Below are 20,753 nucleotides of genomic sequence, written 5' to 3'. Positions count from 1 at the left end.
AATTGTTGCTGAAAAATGCATGTGGGTGAATGTGGCATGAAGAAAGCCCAGCATCAGACCCTTCTTTGATGTCCCTTTAATTAAGTAGCCCATTGATACTGTTTGGGTTTAACTACAAGAAACAACTACTTGGCTTGGGTCTATGGGTGCAATATGGGCCTGTACCTTAATACAAGTGACTGTTGTCAGATGACGACTGCAGGGCCTAAAGCTGCATTGTGAAAGCATAAAAAGTGTTTTTGAAATTAAGTGGCCTACAATCTCAATTTGAAGATGGAGATTTATGCTCACCTAGAAGTGGTGTGAATAAAACGTAAATTGATATTAGAATGAAATATTACAGTGAGCAAGATAACTTATGAATATGGGAGAAATTGAGAAGTAATAAAGCAACAAATAACCTAATAAGATGATGTAATTTCTAAAAATAGAGCATCAAAAATAGTAATCACAGACAAGTAGACAGCTGAAAGATGGAGTCAACACTGAATGGGAAAGGCTCAATGGCAAGATCTCGGGCAAATGTGTATATTTTATATAAATAGATTATAATCTAAGAAAAGTTTCCTTTTATGCAATCTGGTCAATTGACCTTTTTTTGTTTTCGTCGAATGAAAATATTTGCTTATCTGCTGGTTACTCTAGTGGAATTGTGCATTATATCCCATTTGCTCCTACACCAGTTTGGAATTGGTTTATCAGAGATTGAAATGCTTTCTGTTTTTTTAAGCCTTTTGAGAGTTTGGCACGCACAGCTTGTATTTGACATATCAGATAGCTGACGAAGCTCAACACAAATGGGCCTTTTGTACTTGAAGCTTGAGAACCAGTTCAGATAATTACTATGACGATAAGTGCCCCAGCCTATCAAGCTTTTTGTCAAAGCTGTTTATGTCAGAAGGCAACAAGAGCTGTGGCTATGTAAATGATCAAAATGATAATTCCCAACTGTTTGATGAGTACTTATAATACTTCCACAGAGTAAGATTTACATATTCCTGTTAGGCAACAAAATGAAAGTGCTTCTGTACCTTAGTTAATACATAACCCTCCCTTTTTCTGTTCCATTTTCAATTTAATGTTGCATTTTCAGTTTTCTCTCTTTCAGGAGCTGTTAATTTCTTTGGGCTACAGTTCTTCAGGCATTAAAGGCCTTTTGTGCGAGTGTAGTCTGACTGATGGCAGGCTTTTCCAAAACAATGCATGGTGATCTCAAGGCTAAATTTTCTTCCAACATTGGCATAAGTATATTTCTTGTGTGGCTGGAAGAATGCACATGACTGAATGGTGATTTAAATGACTGGAATAGAATAGAGGACAAATTTTCCTTCTGTAGCCCAGACTGCCACAGTAGCTGAGATCAGCTCACATAACATAATCTACGAATGTAAAATAAGATCTTCAAGTCATTTGGATTGATTGCACATTATACTTCCAATAGAATTCATTAGATTTCATATTTAAGGTGCAGTTGTGAATATGGCCTCTTCCCACCTGGAGATGGGGAGAAAATTGTTTTTTGCTTGATAATCTTCAAGAAAATGACCTTTGCTGTCTCGAATATGAATGGATATGACTAGTTCACACTTAGATGCTTGCTTTGGCCTGTTTATTGTTCAAGTGAGGAAGTCTTGTGGCACAGTAAGTAACTGTCCCTGCCTTTGAAACCGATGTTCTAGGTTTCAGTTGCACTCAAAGATTTGATGGTCAGGGAAGATGCATTCATGATGTCATTTCCTGTGGAACACTCTCAACAAACACATCGAATTTGACCCCATATATCACCTCTGAGAAGAGGAACAGGAAGTGACTTCACCACAGGAAATGACTTCACCAAGAAACCCAAACATATAAATAGAAAGCAGGAATTTTCAGCATTGCTTCGCCTGAGGCCCACTGAAGATGTTACCTGGAAATGAACCTTGCAGCTCAGTGAGCAAACCTACATCCAAAACCTCAACCTGAGCTACAAATCTTCTCAAAACTCGCTAAGACCAATACATTGCATTCTGATGTATTAACATTCTCATTATCACATCATCCCGCCTCAATATTATGCACTTTCTCATTCTCCAACTGCTGAAAACAAACTAGACAGTCAATTCCAAACATGAAAGTCAGTGTATTTACCTGGCGACTCCAGCTTGCTCTTCTGACCCTCCATCAATAACCAGTAACTCAGGCTATGCTCCATAGGCAGCAACTATGCACACCCCTTTATCTGATCTTAAAGCTGGAGATTTGAGCATAACTGAGTGCTTCCACCTGGGGCAGGCAGGAGAATATGGCGACTGGGGCATCTAAGGAATGTGCTGAATAGGTAAGGAGGTGAATTTGGGAAGGTAACATGTGAAAACCCAATAGGGCTTGAGGCGAGAAAGCCGACTTGGGCTTGTGGAGAGAAACCTTCCGTGTCACATGCTAAAATTAACACTTAGGCCATTTCTTGTAAAGTTCTACCAAGAGTCTAAAAAGATAGCTATAAAAATGAAGAAATGTCCTGAAGCTTAGCTCAGCTCATGTGATGATACTGTATTTATAGGGTTGCAAAACTGGAAATATGATTGTGACTACATGATGAGGCGGTTTGATATTACATTTGGATTAGGTAAATAGTTAAAATTGAGCAAATGTGTTTGGGTGACTATGTTGTTCATCGGCATTCCAAGCATGAACAACCAGTGAGAGATGAATGAAATTAGCATGTCAGTGCTATCGGCAACTTGTTTTTTTTCTAATGAGCTTTTCTGCATGCTCCTAAGTTTTTGGCATCTGTGCATTATCCCATAAATTGTTTTCCTTCATTTTTCAATGCAGTCCTCTTTAGGAGAGCAAACAATGCATTTAGAAATAAATGCCTAAGTATTTAACAGTGCTTGCTAGATTTTTATTATATACCTTGCTAGACTGGACAAACATATTTGCTGCATTCTAACTTCACTGGGTCCAGGAGTTGAGACTGCATTAGAATCTCTACTGGAGCAAGATACACCACACTTGGAGACCCCCTGCTTAAAAGAATGCAGCAACATAAGTCTTTCTTTAATCCAATTTTCCTTCTCACCTGGGACTTCTACAGGCTGAAGTCAGCATGTTGAGTTGCAAGGACAATAACAGTGAACACAGTTAATAACACCCTTCGGCTTATTCATGCAAAATTACTTATACAGATGCAATTTAGACCTGTTGCCTAAGATGTGCAGAAGAGATTAGCTGAGATATACTGTATTGGGAGATGTAAGGGGGTTGAAAATTTTGTTCCAGGCAATTTACTTTGGTGAATACTATCCTGCTCTTGGTGGACAATGTACAAATTGGGCTGTAATTAGAGCCTGTTTGGTAGGATTCCTGATGTAGGTAGTCATTACATATAACTGGAAGAACCAAACTGTACTTGCAGCACGGTATCATGACAGCTGAGGCATTATGAAATTTGAAAAATTCCATTAATTTTAAGGCCTTCCAATTGTCTTGTTGTGTTTGTGGAATAGTCCAAGACGCTATTTGGTTTTGAACAACAGAGTGAATCTTTCCTACATTTCAGGGCCTAAATGGTCTGTTAGCCAGCATTATAACGTTACTAACACCACACTGACCATAGTCGCCACACCTTTTTGAGGCTAATTGAACATCGGTAGTAAATGCTGTCCTTGTTAGGGATATCTATGTTCCATGATAGATTTTCTGAGCAAGATATATGGACTGGGGGTAATTTGTTCCTGGGATCACCCTAGAACCATATTATTACAATATTTTTGAGTGTCACCACACCTCGACCAAGAGATAAGCTTGAGAATGTGGGACCTTAATGGTGATCCCAGACAGTGTGTGAATTGAACCCATCCTGTGGGCATCATATTGCATTGCAAACCAGCAGTCCAGCCAACTAAGCTAACTATCTGCTAGGTACCTGGTCTCACATTGTTGGAAGCAATGTGGATCAATTTGTATTGATGTCTGGATATATAAAGCTGGGCCTTGGAGTCCACTGTGCCATTCAATATGATCATGGTTGATCTGCTCTCCTCTCTGCTCCTCCATCTCGATCCAATGTAAATTGCACTGTGAAATATTTGTGCATTTTTAAAAATGTGTTGCAAGCTCCCGTTAACTAATGTTGCACGGGTGCTGTGTTGGGAATGATATAGAATACAATAGTTGGGACAAGGGGCAGGTGCAAAAGGTATGTGAATATTTGGAATGTTTTACTGAAAAGGAAGCTACAGTTAATATATATCTGGTCCAGAATCCATGTCGAGGCCATTTCTACAGCATCTGTGATGAATCTGAGTGTGACCTCACTTGTGGAAATTTAAAATTGTTTACTGTAACAGATTTGGAAAGAACATTGTTCTGTTATGTATATAGTATTGTTTATTCAAATTGTATTCAAAAAATTTACATAAATGAAATATTACTTGGTTTGAGCTTTGCTTTTTTTCTGTTTGTTTAAAGTACTCTCCAGAAGTGGAAATAATTGAGACAGACTGATTTATATAAAAAAAGTCACCCTTCGCAACCCTATAAACATACACATTGTGATGTTAATCACACATAGTTGTTTCAAATGACTGACTGCACATTCAACCCTGTGAAAAAGAACTGTGTCCCTCAAGATGATGTAATCTGGAATGACTAATTGTTTAGATGGCATGTATTTATCAAGTCAGCTTGACTCATGGGTATGAAAAGCAAAATTCCAAAGTCACTGTAGCTGATCTGAGAACAGCTGCTCCTCTGAAACTCTTTGAACTCGCATTATAAGTGAGGAATGTGATTGTTGTGTGTTGCAACTGAACTGGGGGATTGTAACATTCTTCAAGCTCCACTTTTAGATTAGCTCCTTGGTCTTGAAAACTATTGCATTTTTTCATACTCAAAACTCTTTTCTTTCAGCCTTAGTCTGGAGGCCTGAGCATATGAACTTTCAGAAATCCAGGGCAAAATTAACAGTTAATTAACAAAATCAACAGTGTTAATTAAAGAAAGCCACACATTTGTCAAAAACAAGTTGTTGTTCGAATATTTTTGATAAGACAACCAAGAGTAATTAGGTTGATGCTGTGAATCATAGAAAAGTTACAACTTAAGAGGCCATTAGGGCCATCATGTCCGTACTGGCTCTCCAGTTGAGCATCATGACTTAGTACCAGTTCCTGAAGAAAGATCATATCTTTTTATTTTTCTGTGTTTTGATTGTGAACTGAAATAGGAAAAACACTGTTTTAAAAACGAAGGATTGTGGAAGGGATTGCTGCACATTTTAAAGGCAAGCTGCCAGCACTTAATGTAAGTGCTGTTTACACTGCTCTTTGTTCAACCGGAAATAGTTTAGTTGCAGACAAACTACATCAAGAGAGTGTACAAAATGAGAATTTGCTGGCTTAAAGTAGCTGATTAACCTGTGGAGTGGTGACCAACAGTCTCCTGTCTATCAACAACTACATGTTTGGCTCCTATGTAGTTGAAAGGCTTGTGTGTATGCATGAGATACCAGAAACCATTGGAGCTCTGAAATGAAAGAAAACTTAAAGCTTGAAGAAAACCAATTTACTCTTTCACTCGTTGCTTTCAACTAATTCAGACTAACCTTATAATTTCTGAACGAGTTGGTCTGTTTCTCCTAGGCGGAAGTGATAAACACTTAAATAGAGAGAGAGAGAGAGTGAGATTGATGAATAGCAATAGATTGATGACAAGCCAAAAGAATCATCTCAGTGAACTCTGTGGGAAGAGGTCATTGAACTGCCTTCCCAATTTTTCCCTTCACTCATAACACCAGTGTTTTGGGGTGTATGAAAACAAACTGTTGATGTGTTTGGACAAGTTGAAACAGTTGTTAAAAAGGAATGAGAGTTCTTGGGATTTATGAAGAGGGCATAAAGAACAAAGGTATTCATGTTATGGTGAATCTTTATGACATCAATTGTTTGACATCAATTGTAGCAATATGTCCAATCCTCCTCTCTGTCGAGGAGCACCATGCTGAAGATCTTGCCAGCTACTGACAGCAGTGTTATGTCCCTCCATTTGGTGAGTCGCTGAGTTTTCCTTGTTCTGACAGTTCGAAGATTACCCTCACCTTCATTTGTAGGGAATACCTACCCATAGTCCAGATCTTGTTGAACAGGTCCATGAACTCCGTTTAAAAGGAGTTCTTATTATATTTCAATAGCTCTGTTCTTATTTCACCATTCCCAGGTATCTTTTTGATTTTAAGCTCTTGAAGGCTGTCTTATGATCTGACTGTTTCTCCCAGGTTGACATTCAATTACCAAGGTACAGGGTAGTCATCGAACACCAAAGGAAGCACATTACAATTACAAACAGATAAGGGAAATGGTCTAAATACATAAAATACATTTGGTTCCTGGATGAAAACTTCTGTGGCAGAGAGAGCACTTCAAATGTAAAATACATCTGAGGGGATTAAATGATTAAAGACTTTCCTCCTGCTTAAGAATAACTCAAGTTAAACCATTGTGGCTTAGGTTATCTGAAGATGTAAACAATTTCAACAGTGACATTGCCAGCAATGCTCGTAAAATGTTGTAGAAATTATCTGGAGTGATTACTAGTCAGAATCCATTCATTCTTACTCCAAGCAACTTTGCATTCTGTTTTTGAAGTCTGAAATGACTTTGGTAAGTCATATGTTCTCTCAGCAGTGCATTCTGCCATTTCAGTGAACATTATGCTTTTTCTTCCCCTTCTCAGAGTGTTTTCAAGAGAGTGAACATCTGAAAGAGAGTCTGAAGTGCTGCCTTATTCATCTCTTTGGGGCTGTTGTTGCAGGAGGACAGGTGAGACAAGTGTGGAAACCAAACACACCGCAAAAAAGAGCGAATGTCACAATATAAAGCCATGAATTTCATTTGGATATAGTGAAAGAAACAATGATGTGAACAAATGCAAAATACTGCTGATAAATAGAGAAAATGTTGGAAGTACTTTGGTGATTAAGCAACATCTGTATAGCGTAAAACATTTTAAGGCCGATGACTTTTGGTGAGAACTTGAAGCTGCAGCTCCCTGAGTGACAAACGTGTGGAGATTGAAATAAGAAAGAAAAATCCTGTAGCAAATATAAGATGTGTAATGCAGTAGAGAGCCAGTCTGAATGTTGAAAGCAATCATTCAGATTGAATAATGTGGAGTAAATTAATAGGTGTTTGGAAATGTATGGACTACTAAATAAAAGTTAGCAAGGATTTGTTGAAGGCAGACTGAATTTGACAAAATTCTTTGAAGGAGAGTGTTGATGAGAATAGTGAGGGTAATATTGTTTAGGGGGACCATCAAAGGTGTTTAACAAATGTACGAAATTTAGATAAACAAAATTGAAGTCCATGAGATTAGAATATCAGTGACATTGTGGACAGGAAAACATTAAGAGAAAGTATTGTGAAGTGGTGAGTGGATGTTTTTCAGACTGGAGAGAACATGAATACATACAAAATAGGAGCAGGAATAAGAAATTAGCCCTCCTCATAAAATATTAAACCCAGCCACATGAGAAATTAGTAGACCTGCAGGAGGCTAGAAGACCACAGCAAGCCAGGAAGCATCAGGAGGTGGAGAAGTCAATGTTTCGGGCGTAACCCTTCTTCAGGACTGGGGGTGGGTACAGGGGGAGCTGCAGATAAAAGGACTAGGGGGTGAACTGGGGATAGGTGAAGACAGATAGAGGGTACCACCTGGTTGGTCAATGGGAGGAATAAATCCGGTTGGTGGAAGGAAGTTGGGGGATGGGGAGGGAGATTATTTGAAATCGGAGAACTCAGTGTTGAATCCTCTGGGATGTCGGGTGCCCAGGCGGAATATGAAGTGCTGTCCCTCTAATTTGCGGTTTGGTTCATTGTGGCAATGGAGGAGGCCAAGGATGCTCATGTTGGAAAGGAAGTGAGAAAGGGAATTAAAATTGGTGTTGACTGGGAGGGCCGGTCGACTCCGCGGGCCTGGCTGAGATGCTCGGCAAACTGTTCCCTAAGTTTACATTTGGTCTCTCTGATTGAATTGGTCTCCTTGCAGGTGCTGAAATCCAGTTTTTTTTTGTCTCTAAACATGAGAAATTAGAGCAAAATGACTTAAAGACCAGTCAAAGAATGGTGTTAAGGAGCATCTTAAAGGAAGAAAACGAGAATGATATGAGAGGTTCAGGGTGTGAATTCTAGATGTTTGGGCCCAGGATCTGAGGGTATAGCCACCAATAGTGAAGGCATTAAGTGAAGGAAATGTTGAGTCGGCTAAAGTTCACAGTAGGAGAAAGTGAGGACTGCAGACGCTGGAGATCAGAGCTGAAAATGTGTTGCTGGAAAAGCGCAGCAGGTCAGGCAGCATCCAAGGAGCAGGAGAATTGACGTTTCGGGCATGAGCCCTTCTTCAGGAATCTGAAGAATTCCTGAAGAATGGCTCATGCCCGAAACTTCGATTCTCCTGCTCCTTGGATGCTGCCTGACCTGCTGCGCTTTTCCAGCAACACATTTTCAGCTAATGTTCACAGTAGGTAGGCATCTCGGAGAATTGTGGAGCTGGTGATGGGAATGGGTGAGGTGATGGACTGATTTGGAAGGAAGGATGAAACTTTAAAATATTGGGTATCAGGTTTGTGATTTGGGAATACATCCAAAATTGAGTAAACGTTGGCTTCTCGACTCCACCTTCTTCAACTGGCTATAGGAAGTTTAACCCCAAGTGCCATTGGAGACCCACTTGTAATCGCTTACTAAAGTCAGTATTTTTAAATCTTGTTTGACTCTGCAATTTTAGAGCATGTCTTTCAAAACAATTAAATGAGAAAACATTTTCAAGTTAAAATACATACCAACTTTGTATCTTAGTTCGAAAGCTATGTCACCATTTTAACATGGAGCCGAAACATAAATGTCAAGATTTGAAGGTTACACCATCGCAGTTAGCAAGTTGACTAGCCCATTCGTTTAGATGCAATCCAGCTTCAGATGTCAGCAATCACGTGATTGGGAAGCTATTTAAAAACAAAGGGAATTTGTAGAATTATATTCAGTTTGACTGTGGATGCAACATTGATTAAATTATTTATGAAGACTAACATGCCATTTAATTTCAGCGGAATGCACTTCAGGCAATCTCCCCAGCTACAATGGAAGTCTTAATGAGGGTACTGGCAGACTGTGATCTGTTGGATGACAAAGACCCTGAAGATGTAAGCCATAAATTGGTGCTGACCCTGAAGTGCCTGACAGAAGTGGTTCACATGCTGCTAACTAGCAGCTCTGATCAGCGGCAGGTAGAGATCAGCACAATCCTGGAGAATTATTTCAAGCTGCTCAATTCTGATCACATCGCATTGCTGGCCAATCGCAGATCGCGGAACTGGGAGAGCAGTTTCATTGCACTACAGATACAAATGCTGAGTGAGTATACATAGCAAAGGTAAAAAGGACTGCAGATGCTGGAAACCAGATTCTGGATTAGTGGTGCTGGAAGAGCACTAATCCAGAATACATAGCAAAGGGCCTGTTTGACTGTCTTTTGCTTATAGTGTGAGAGCTATTGCTGTATTACTGCATGGAAATTGGAATTTTGTATGATATGCTGTCACAACTGTTTATAAAACCCTTTTAACATGAAAGAAAGTCAGAGTTAGGTTTTCAAGTATGTCTTAAAAGATGAAAGTGATAGACATTTAGGGAGAGAATTCCAGACTTGGGGAAGCTGAAGCTTCAGCTCGCTGGAGGAGTACAACCATCTAGGAGGGTTATAGGTTTAGAGAAGGTTTTAGAGATGGGGATGGGAGCTCCATGGAGAGATTTGAAAATGCGGATACAAATTTTAAAAATGAGACCTTGGCAGACTGGAAAATTCAGAGTAGGTGAGTGAACATAGGACTGATGGTTAAGATTGCTTCACAATTAAAACATGGGTAAATCAGCTTACAGTTACAGCTTGTCTTCTCAAATGAAAGAGTGACATTTGCATTGTGCAAATCATGACTGTGGGTATTTAACAATTAAGGTTATAATGGGGTAAATTACCTCAAGCAAATATTGCTGAGAAAATGGAATGTTTTTAGATAAGACCTTTTTGTACAAAACTACAAATTTCTGAATTTTCTCCCCACAGACACTATTCCAGAAATGTTAAACTGCCCTGACAGACCCGTCCTTCAGGCAATCTTCTTGAATAGCAATTGCTTTGAACATCTCACTCGACTCATACAGAACAGCAAGGTAGACTTCAACTGGCACCAGAGTGATTATTTGCCTTTGTTTGACTAACGCTGCCATTACTACTTTCACTGCTTTTTTTATAGGCTAATGTTGAAATGGATAGGACAGAAATGAGAACTTGCTCTCTGCCTGAAAAAGTTTTGTCTCAAAATCATTGAAATGATCTGATTGCAAGTCTTGAGGTTCGAAGACAAGTTTGAATTCAGCAGTTAGGATAAAGATGTTGTAATATTAGATCATTGTAAGTGGACACAAATGGGCTTGACTTTCAAATCAACTGAAAGTCAACATAGTCCTTCCCTGCTCAGCTGTTTTGCTGAGTGTAAATAAATATTGTGAATTAAATGCTAGTTATTGCATAGTCCACCCTTCATTTTCTTCTGTCTTTTTTTTATTGCAGCAGGCACAATGTCCAGCTGTGAGTGCGGACAGTTAAACTGCATGAGGTTTCTGCAAACCTTGTACCAGTGCAGACTTACTAAAGTTAATATTTTCAATCAACATGTTCAGACATTTTATGACACACCTCTGGAGCCAGTGGGACCTGGAGCCAGTGGGACTTGGACCCAGACCTTCTGGCCCAGATGTAGGCATACTACCACTGTGTCACCCTTTTCCTAACTCTTGGTTTCTGCTCTGCATTCCTTCTGCTTTGAAGTGTTTAAGATTGCAGAATAATCGTGCTTTATGATAGCACATTGGAACATCCCTTAAATATTTTTACACTTTATGAATGTTGCCTTGCTAAAATGGTGTCTGCATAGTTTATTAAGAATTTTGTATAAGACTGTGACTGGTAGAATAGTTGCAAGTGACCAATAGCCATGCTGTTTTAAAACTGAAAAGACATGATTGTCATTTTGGCATTATTATATTGCAAAGCCTCTAGATGGTTTGATTGAAATAAAACCATCATTGTTAAAGCCTGGAAGTGAGCTAGTTACACAGGAATTTACCTTGAGGCTGTGATCATTGACATTTTTAATCTGTTTTGTTGGCTGACTGAAAAGATTGATTATGTGAGCTTTTTTAGTTGACCTTGTTAAACAGACTTATTTGTTGTAGTCTAAATCTTTGAGTGTAGTAGAATTGAATGACAGGGCTGTTGTGGTGCAGTGGAGGCCTGTATTCAAGTCCCACCTGCACACAGTGGTGTGCCTTATAATCTCTGAGCGGGTTGATTCGAAAATATGGAGTTAAATGGTAAATGCATTTGAAACGACTGGATAGTTGACCTATCTGGAACAGGCTGATTAGGTGCATCTTTTTCAAGATTGTGATATGGAGGAGAAATTAATCTCCGCAATTATAACACAAAAATGGGGCTGACATTTTATTTTAAAATTTTGCTTATGTTTTGAATTGTAAAATAGCCTCTCTATAACAGCCTGTTTAGATGTTGGAGAGAGGAATCTGAAGCTTTCAATTATTAAGCTAAAATGCAGTCAGAAATTGACGTTCAGGACTATGTTTCTGGTATTTTGCTGAAGTATATTGACAGTCCTGTGATCAGTGTTGTCCTTCTGTGTAAAGTAGCTCCCCCTTCACAATGTGTATCAGTATGAGAAACTTTGGATGAACAAATAGATTTGTCCACTTTGTGCATCACACTGACCAGCTTAGATTCTAACCCTGAATCTCCAAGCTGAATGTGATTTTTAAATGTACAGGAGTACTTTTACATAACTACTGCAGCATGTTGTGCAAGTGATTTAAGAATAATGATGAGCCAGCACCATCAATCAAGGATATACATTCAAGCTTTAGATACTGCTGGGTTATCCATATTATGTATAATTTCAGTGTCTTGTCCATATTAATGTTGTAAGCCTTTAAAAAGGTTTAGTAAAAAAAACGTTTTTTACACTGTGATTTATTGATGAATTAGTATTGTAAATTCACAGCGATGTAGCTTTTGAAAAGTTCTAATGGAACATTTGCAAAAGCTATACTGTTGTTGCTTCCTTTGATAATCCAAGAATGTAAATGAGAAAAGTTGAGCAGACCTTTCCTCTGCTCCTCTATCTCTCATTCACAGCCTTTTCCGCCTCTTCTTCCCAGTTTTTTTTCTCCCCTCATCCTCTCTTCTTTAGCTCTCTCCTTCTCTGTCCTGTACTTTCCTTCTGGTTGGTCACCTTTCTCTCCAACTTCTCTTAGTGTCCCTTTTCCTCCCGCTACCTGTCTATTCTGTGTGCCCCCTTTCCCTTCCTGTAAGACTGAAATAGGCGAGTGCTGGATTAGTCAGTGGTAGGAATTGAGAGTTAGTGCTTTCCCTTTTGACGTAACCAGCAGAGTCATGAAAAGAAATAACAGTAATATGCTTTTCTGGGACAGTATAGTAAAGGAACAATGTGCAGAGTTACAAGTTATTGCCTAAACTGAAAGATTGATGTGTGAGATTTTAAAAAGTGATTTTGTATATTTAAATGCAAAATGAATACTACTCTACAAAGGAAGCTTCAATAACAATTTTGGCATGAATCCTAGTCTTTTTCTCAGTTCAGCCATTATGCAACTTCTACATCTTTCAATTATTGTGAATCTGAGATTAAAAATAAAGAATCTCACTTCTGATGACAAGTTACTATGGTTCCTTAACAAGTGTGTGAGACACCCATAAGCATAAGGTGCTTTATTCCTCTACTTGTCAACGTTGGATCTCAAGTTATTTTACAGCTTCAAAGCTGTATTTTGTTGAATTACCATGAACTCCTGAAAGGCAATAATCTGCCAAGTTGCAGTGGTTCCTGTTTTAAGTTACTGGGTGCTGATGTCACAGAAGCTGCTGTTTTGTGAATTCAGTTACCAACTTTGGTGGTATAAACATCAGGCTATGTGTGGTGCAGTGTATTTCATTGGTATAATGCTATAACACAATACATTGGTTCTCATCAGCAGCTTTAATGCATAAACAAGTTCACAACTGGTACTATGGTAATTATGCAAACATCTTCCATCACAGCAGTTGAGCTGCAGGAGAATTGAGTAGGATACATTGACCTTGTACCTGTTTTATTAGTGAATGTTGAACAGTAAAATGGTCTGGTGACCGTTTTGATTCAATTACATGATTGCATATAAAGATTTTGCAAGTTTTATTGTACTTTATAGTATCTTTAAAGAGTTATTGCAAGATCCTATAATTTGTGATTTTCAGTTGTGTGAGCCATTAATCTGGTCAACCAGACAAAAGGGAGATTCAGACCTGGGTTGGAAAATAAATCAGTGGAAAACTATAAACTATTTCAAATGTAATTTTTTAATTTCCTGGACCAATATGGATGAATCCCTGATCTGTGTTGATCTTCTGACTGGTTGAGGTGAAATATAAAGTTTTGCTGTTTGTGACTAGCTAGCTTTAATTTCATCCCGTGTAAACATATAACAGTTGAATGTAACCCTCTGATTCGATATCGGAATCACCCAGCAATGGAGAATGTCTTTGAGATTTTCATGTTTGCCTGTGGCCTGCATGTAATTAAGACTGTGTTCTTGAATGAGCTGGGACAGTTATAGCAGGCTAAAGTATCCAGACAAAGGATCTTTTAAAAGGCAGTGACATAACTAATGGAATTTTTCTGTCTTTGTGGGCCTCTCCAGCTCCCATGTTACATGGGAAGGCAGAACGCTTCACTTGCAAAGTCAGATCAACCACCTCAATGCTTTTTCTCTCTCATCACTCTTCTGTGGAACTATCTTTCTGCTTATCTTTCTTTCCAGCCAAGACCTGTGTAGGATAGTGATGCTTTTCATCCACATGCTACAACATGACCATGACTTTTATATAAGTTCTCAGCTCTCTTTGTCTCCTGCTGGTGTTGGCATGCTAATTATTAATCTTCAATACCTCATGCAGCCTTCATTCTTCATATGTGAATGTCAGCAGCCTGTTCAACCAACTTCATTCTTCTTTGTATGTTTTCTTTATACCTAGGTCATTGGATATTAATTGGGAGTGGTTTTCCAGTGAACTTGTTTTTAGTCACCAATGCTTCCCCACCTGCACATCCCAAAACAATGGTGCTTGTACAAAGATTCTGTTACCTCAGACTTAGTGGTGCATTACAAGTTGAAGTTACTTAGCCATATAGGACTTTCTGTTCAAGGGAGAACCTACAATGGAAGGAGAAGGCAGAATATGCTGTCTTTTAGGAGCTCACTCTGGAAAAAGCAGGTGAGCCTGACATGCCTGGAAATGGGACCCATTCCATTGGAGAATGCACATTGCTTACTGCATATTGCTGGGTGCTGCCCCAAGAATGTTGCTGCTGTGTAGCGTGTGAATTTCTGAATTCAGCCTACGTTTACAGCCACATCAATTGATTTGTTTTAATCAGCAATGGCAGGATCGTGATTTAGTATCAGGGTCTGAAGTAGAGAAAACAATTATCTAACTTTTTTCATTGCTGAATGTTTTTGTTGAGTTGGCTAAGTTTAGTTCAGGAAACTAATAGCAACTTGCTTTATGCTGGCTTAACCAAAGTTTTTCTTTCAATAACCATGCCCCAACTGTATTAATTCTACTTGTTGCGCACCTTTGATGCTTGTGTTGTGTTCATTTAACAGCTATTTGTAAGTTGTAAAGCAGCAGACAAGAATGAGAAAGATCTTGCCAACAAATTACTGACAGAAATGAATGTGAACCAGGTATTAACTGAATTCTTCTTTCAGCTGTAAATCACCAGCATTGGGACAGCCATGTCAGTATGTGCCTCAAGGCAGCCAGCCTATTGACCAGCAAATAATCATGGGCGAGTGATCACTGGAATGCAGCTATTAATCAAGCAAGTGAAAGCGTTGGTGACCATTAATAGCACAAACTATGGACTGTGTTGTATTCTCTCTCCTATTTCCAACCCATTGCGATTTTAATTAGATGGTGAAAAAAACAGTTGACATTATGAAATCAATGAATAATATCTTTTGAGAATCATCACCAGTTGCTCTGTCCAGTAAGAGCTAGCTAGTAAGTGTTGACACCTAACTAGGCAAAACCTGGTGGAGTCAGAATTCTACACATAGTTTTTTCTTAGTATTTGACTTCTCAATCAGTAAATACTGAATTAGGCTGTCCCACAGCATTTAACATTAAGACCTTTAAAGGAAGCAGAAATGAGTTTGGCCTAAATTCAACTGAGGCTTCAAGTGTAAAAGGATTCTATTTAACCTCCTATCTCGCCCAGTCCCCCAACAAAATATATTTTTAGAACTGTTTTTTCATATTACTGTATCTCTCACCGTTAGGATTACTTCCTAATGGAGACAGCAAATCAAAGTCTAATTTGCTCCAGTTGACTGAGTTGCATTTAAAGTGTTTAAATCTGCAGAGATTTTCCTGCCACATAAACTTGCATTATTTTTGTGCAATGTGCATTGTGTTTGCTGGGAATCTGATGGAGATTCTCCCAAATATGTTTTCTGTGGTCTTTGAAAACAATATCAGAAATAAACTGTCATCTACACCAAGGTTCATTTGGAAGTCCAGTCCAAAAGTGCTTTAATGCACTGACTTGGCAATCACTAATTTAGTTGAACAAGTTAGTTACAATGGCATTAAAAACTGAAAGCACTGGAAATTCGTAGGTCAGATAGAATCTGTAGAGCAAAAACTAAATTACGGTTCCAGTTCATTAACCATTCATCAGAACTAGAAGGTGCTGATGATGAATAGCCATTTGGTACTGCAGCAAGGAATGCAAAATCAAAGGCAACAGGGGATGCAGTCGTTAAACGGCATAGGGGATTATGGTGCAAAAATGTGTGGCTGTGGGACTCATCTTTTCTTTAAGTCTCACTATGTTGTGAACACTTTTAAAGGAAGTGGTATGGCAAAGTCTGGAAATTTGGAACAGGTTACCATTATTATAGGTGGTCACTGGAGTAGCAGACTGAAAGAGAATCAGTAAAAGACTTTCTGCTCCAAGTATAAGACTATGAAGGCATTTTGGGCATGGGCTTTGGTTCCCTGACAAACCATTCAATGTTGCTGAATTCTGCTTGAGCAATAAAAGGGTTGTTAATCAAAACTGCTCTGTGTTCAGCATGAGTAAACCGAAAAAATGCTTTCAAAACCTACTTCAAATAATTCTTTTATACATCCATAAAGGAATGAGAGCCATGGAGGTCATTTGTTTAAATCAAACTTGAATTAGATGCCCAACTTATTTGTAAATTATCTATTGTTACACACTTAGTTCCCAGGTTGCTATCACTATTACAAGAGGCTGCCATTATATCATCAAAATTTCAAAAATGGTTAAGCACATAGGAGCAGGAGGAGGCCATTCAGTCTCTCAAGTCATCCCTGTAATCTGTAAGATCATGGCTGATCTGCCCCAGGCCTAAACTCCTCTTTCATGCCAGCTCTTCTGAACCATCTACTTGTTGATATTTCAAAAATCTGTCTCCCTCCTCTTTTAGTGCTTTCAGTGATCTATCCTCCGGAGCACTCTCAAGTAGAGAACTCCCAATATTTATTACTTCTGATAGACGATATTTCTTCACATCTCGGGTTTGAATGTATATCCTTTCATTCCGTAATTGCGTTCCCTAGTTCAAGAATCCCCTCTAATGGAAACATCTTCTACCCTGTTAAGCTACTTTAAAATACTTTATCTTTCAGTAAAATCACCCGATATTCTTCTAAACTCTCACAAATAAAGACCTAATCTGTTTAACTGGTTTTGATAACTCAACCCCTTCATCCCAGCCGTCAGTCGAGTGAAACTCTTTTGAACTGCTTCCCGTGCCAATATCTGTTTTTTTAAATATGGAGACCAAAACTGTACACAGTTATCCAGGAATGGCTCACCCACATCAACAATCGTAGCTTCTAATAAGACTGCCTATTCTTCGACTCCAATCCCCGAGGTCATAATTCCATTTTCCTTCTTAATTATCTGTTACACCTGTATGATAGCTTTTTGTGTTTCCAGCACAAGAACACCCAAATCCCTGTATACTGCACTTTTTTGGAGTCTCTTTCCATTTAAATAATAGTCTGTATTTTGATTCTTCCAAACAAGGTGCATGTCCTCACACTTTCCTACATCAAACTCCATCTGGCAAGTTTTTGCCCATTTACACAACCTTTGAGCCACTGTGCAGATTTTTTTATGCCCTCCCACCTGTTTTCGCAGCATCAGCTAATTTGGATGCATTATACTTTGTCCCATCCTCTAAGTCACCAATGTAGATGGTACTTAATTGTGCCTTAGGACTGGTCTTGTGACACTCAACAAGTTACATCTTTCCAACCTGAAAAAGTGTGAATGATCCCAATTCTGTTTTCTATTGTTAACTAAACCCTCAATTCTTTCTAATGTATTATCCTCAATATAATGAGTTCTGGGATTCTTGTGAAATAACAGTTAATGTACCATACTGAATGCCTTCTGGAAATCCAAACTCAGTACATCAGCTGGTTCTCCTCAATCAACACTCTTGGTGATAGCCATAAAGAATACTACAAAGTTTGTCAAGCACCATCTCACTTTTACACAACTGTGTTGACTCTGTTTGATTGCATCAACATTTTCTAAATGTTCTGCCATTTCTTCCTTAATAGTGAATTCAAGCATTTTCCCAATTACAGATGTTAGGCTAACAGGTCTGTAGTTTCCTGTCTTGTGCCTCTCTTCCTCCTTGGATAATTAATCAAATAATTGTAATTGTCTCCTTAAACAGTATTCACGTAACTCTTTCCCATCTCAAATATCTTGCAGTATTCAAAACTTGGACAGTAGCTTATCAATTCTTAATCAAATTTCCTTGAGCAGCCAACACTTGCTGCAGATGGAGTTACTGTAGATCACATGAGCGCTCATCAGCTCCCACAAACTACTGCTGCGACATATTTCCTCCCTAGCCATCTCTTCTGTTTAATTAATGTGGATCTTCAATATTTTAAAAGTGAATTTCCTAACTCACTCTTCAACTTTAATAATTTCTCCTTACTTGAACTTGGCCAATCAAGCAAGCGATCGAAAAAATGCCCACCAATTGCCTACCCATTTTGCTGTGATGTAACTCTTTGTCAGGTAGAAACAAGTTGAAAAGGTTCGTTGCTTTTGCCTTTCATCTCCCACCCTAATCGCCCTTCTCTTGTAGGTCGTCCTCTCCTAGTCTGTTTCACTGTAATGTTGACTTGTTACAAACTCCTCCCAGTCTCCAGTTTAGATTTGATGTTTTGGCACTCCCTCTTGTAAACTTTCCCAAATATTTATTCTATGTTAGCAATGTGAACTTTGTCACTGCTTTAATATTTTTAAATGATGTAATAAAGGTAAATTTGAAACTTTCCAAAAAGCTGACTTGACAAGATGCATATACATTATACAAAGACATAGAATATAAACATCTTAAAATGGCCAAGTGAGTCTTTTTAAAACTTTCCTGATTTCATAGAATGATGCAGCACAGAAGAAGGCAATGCAATCTATTAAAAGAGCTATACATTTAGCTCCCCACTGATTCTACAGCAATTTACAAAATTGTCCTTTTTGAAACATGTATCCTGTTTCCTTCTGAAAACTGTTATCAAAGCTGCTTTTACAACTCTGTCATGCAGTATATTTCAGATTATCGTAACTCTTCAAAAGGGAAAAAAAGGTCTCCTATTCCTGCTGCTTTTTTGACAATGAATTTCTAGTTCTGATTCCCGGCCGTTCATTTTTTTCAGATAACTGAGATGCCTCAATGCTAGTATATTGTAAAATCCCTCTGCATCGTTTCAAGGTCTGGGCATAATTTCTAAAGGGTGAGGCCCCAAATTGAACTCCAGATGTCTAACCAGTAATTTATAAAAGATTTAGCCTAATTTTCCAATGTTAAATGGTGGTGCTATTTAACTAGTGGACATCATGTATAATTATGTATTTTTGTTAGGCAGTGACAAATAAGGCTGTCTCTGTCTAGTGACATTCCAGAGGAGTTTAATGCCCAGTTGGCCTTTTGTTTGGGTGGTATCAGTTGAGCAAAGAATGTTAGCCTGAAAGTGGGTTCCTGTTTTAATTCAAATACTGCTGTGGAACATTTAGCATTTGCCTTTGTTTTTTTTTGCATAGCCCACTATTTTGTGATGTGAAATGAAACCCAAATGTAACAACTCCAGACAGGCTTCCCTGTGTGCAGATGTGAAATTATTCTTTCAAACTCAAACGCATATTAAGGCAGTAAAGACTTTTGGTTGGAATGTGCCTCTTCAATGTGGGCCCCCAAGTGTTCAAATACTAGTAGAAAGCTGGAACTTGGCACAGGATTCGTAGTTTGTTTTGCAAGAGGATGACATCATGTCTCCTATTGCCTGAGAATATGTTCTGGACATCAAAAACAGACGTGAGTCATTTTTTTTCCCCTCCTATTCACTCTTTGTAGCAGTCAGTCTGTTGCATTCCCTTATCAAAAATGACCAATACTATTTTCCCCTTAAAACGTATCTAAAAAGCTCTCCTTGTAACGGTTTGCACCCAGTCTGCCCAGTTGTGTGGCTGATGCAGTTTTATACATGTTTAATCTCTATCATTGTTACTTTATTCCTTTTAATCCCATACAAATTAAAAAAAGAAAATGCATCTGCAAGCCAAAAAAAAACTGTGGGTCAACAGTCACTGCACTGATATTGTTGTTCCACATTTTAGCCATTTAATTTTTATAGTCTTTGTCTGTTAGTTATTTGACATACAGAGGTGGTAGTGTGTACCATCTACATGCTGTACTGCAGCAATCCACCAAGGCTCTGCCAACAGCACTTTGCAAATCTCTGTAGTGCAGAAGAACAAAGGCAGCAAATGCAAGGGAAAACAACCACCTGGAAGCTCTCTCCAAGTCTCTCATTATCCTGACTTGGATTTATTTTGAGCTCTCAACAAACCGTGGAACTCACTTCCTAACGGAACTAAGATTGTCCTTGCACCATGTGGATTGCAGTGTTCAAAAAGGCAGCTCAGGACCACCACCTCTATTAAGGATGGGCAACAAATGTTGGCCCAGCCAGAAACATAAACATCCTGTGAAAGAGTAAATTAAGTAACAGTTCTTGGACATTTACCTGACGTTTGAGTAGCAGAATTATTAGCTTATTCAGAATTGTAAATCTATTTTAACTTAGGAGTTAAATCTCAATTTATTTCATGTGCTGCATAAAGAGACCTTCATGCATCTTTAGGAAATGCCTATGGTAATTCCTGCAAACTTACAACTCTAAACAAAAAGGGATATGCTGGGGTTGGAAGAATGAAATTGTAAACCCATTTATAAATTCTGATTGAGATTTTGTGACTTGGAGGGCACTGTCTCCATTGTCATTTCAGGCTTTTAGTCATTTTTAGACTCAACTTTTCCAATGCTGTCCTGGCTGGCCTCCTGTCTTCTAACTTCATATACTAGAATTCATCCAAAAGCATGGATGCCCACATCCCAATTTGCAACAATTACTGTTTACCCATCACTGCTCAACCCCCCTCCCCCCCCCCACCACAAAGCCAGTGTTTGAAGACTAACAATGACTCTGCCAGCAGTGTCCAATTTTAAAACTTTCATCCA

The 20,753-nt window shown here is 38.6% G+C and overlaps 1 protein-coding gene across 7 annotated transcripts in view; it reads left to right on the top strand.

Annotated features, from left to right (window-relative positions):
• Positions 1-20,753, top strand: part of nbeal1 (neurobeachin-like 1) — a 239,843-nt gene that overhangs the window by 108,607 nt on the left and 110,483 nt on the right. For 5 of the 7 annotated variants that reach the window (XM_072578456.1, XM_072578458.1, XM_072578454.1 and 2 more), the window contains exons 7-10: positions 6,718-6,803; positions 9,089-9,395; positions 10,105-10,211; positions 14,778-14,858. In XM_072578456.1, the coding sequence (XP_072434557.1) occupies positions 6,718-6,803; positions 9,089-9,395; positions 10,105-10,211; positions 14,778-14,858 (581 nt within the window). The remainder of the gene's footprint in view (positions 1-6,717; positions 6,804-9,088; positions 9,396-10,104; positions 10,212-14,777; positions 14,859-20,753) is intronic. The other 2 variants (XM_072578459.1, XM_072578455.1) reach the window with 1 other exon arrangement.

Source organism: Chiloscyllium punctatum, chromosome 10, assembly GCF_047496795.1.
Source record: "Chiloscyllium punctatum isolate Juve2018m chromosome 10, sChiPun1.3, whole genome shotgun sequence".
Lineage (NCBI taxonomy): Eukaryota > Metazoa > Chordata > Chondrichthyes > Orectolobiformes > Hemiscylliidae > Chiloscyllium > Chiloscyllium punctatum.
This window is presented reverse-complemented; position numbering and strand designations above follow the sequence as displayed.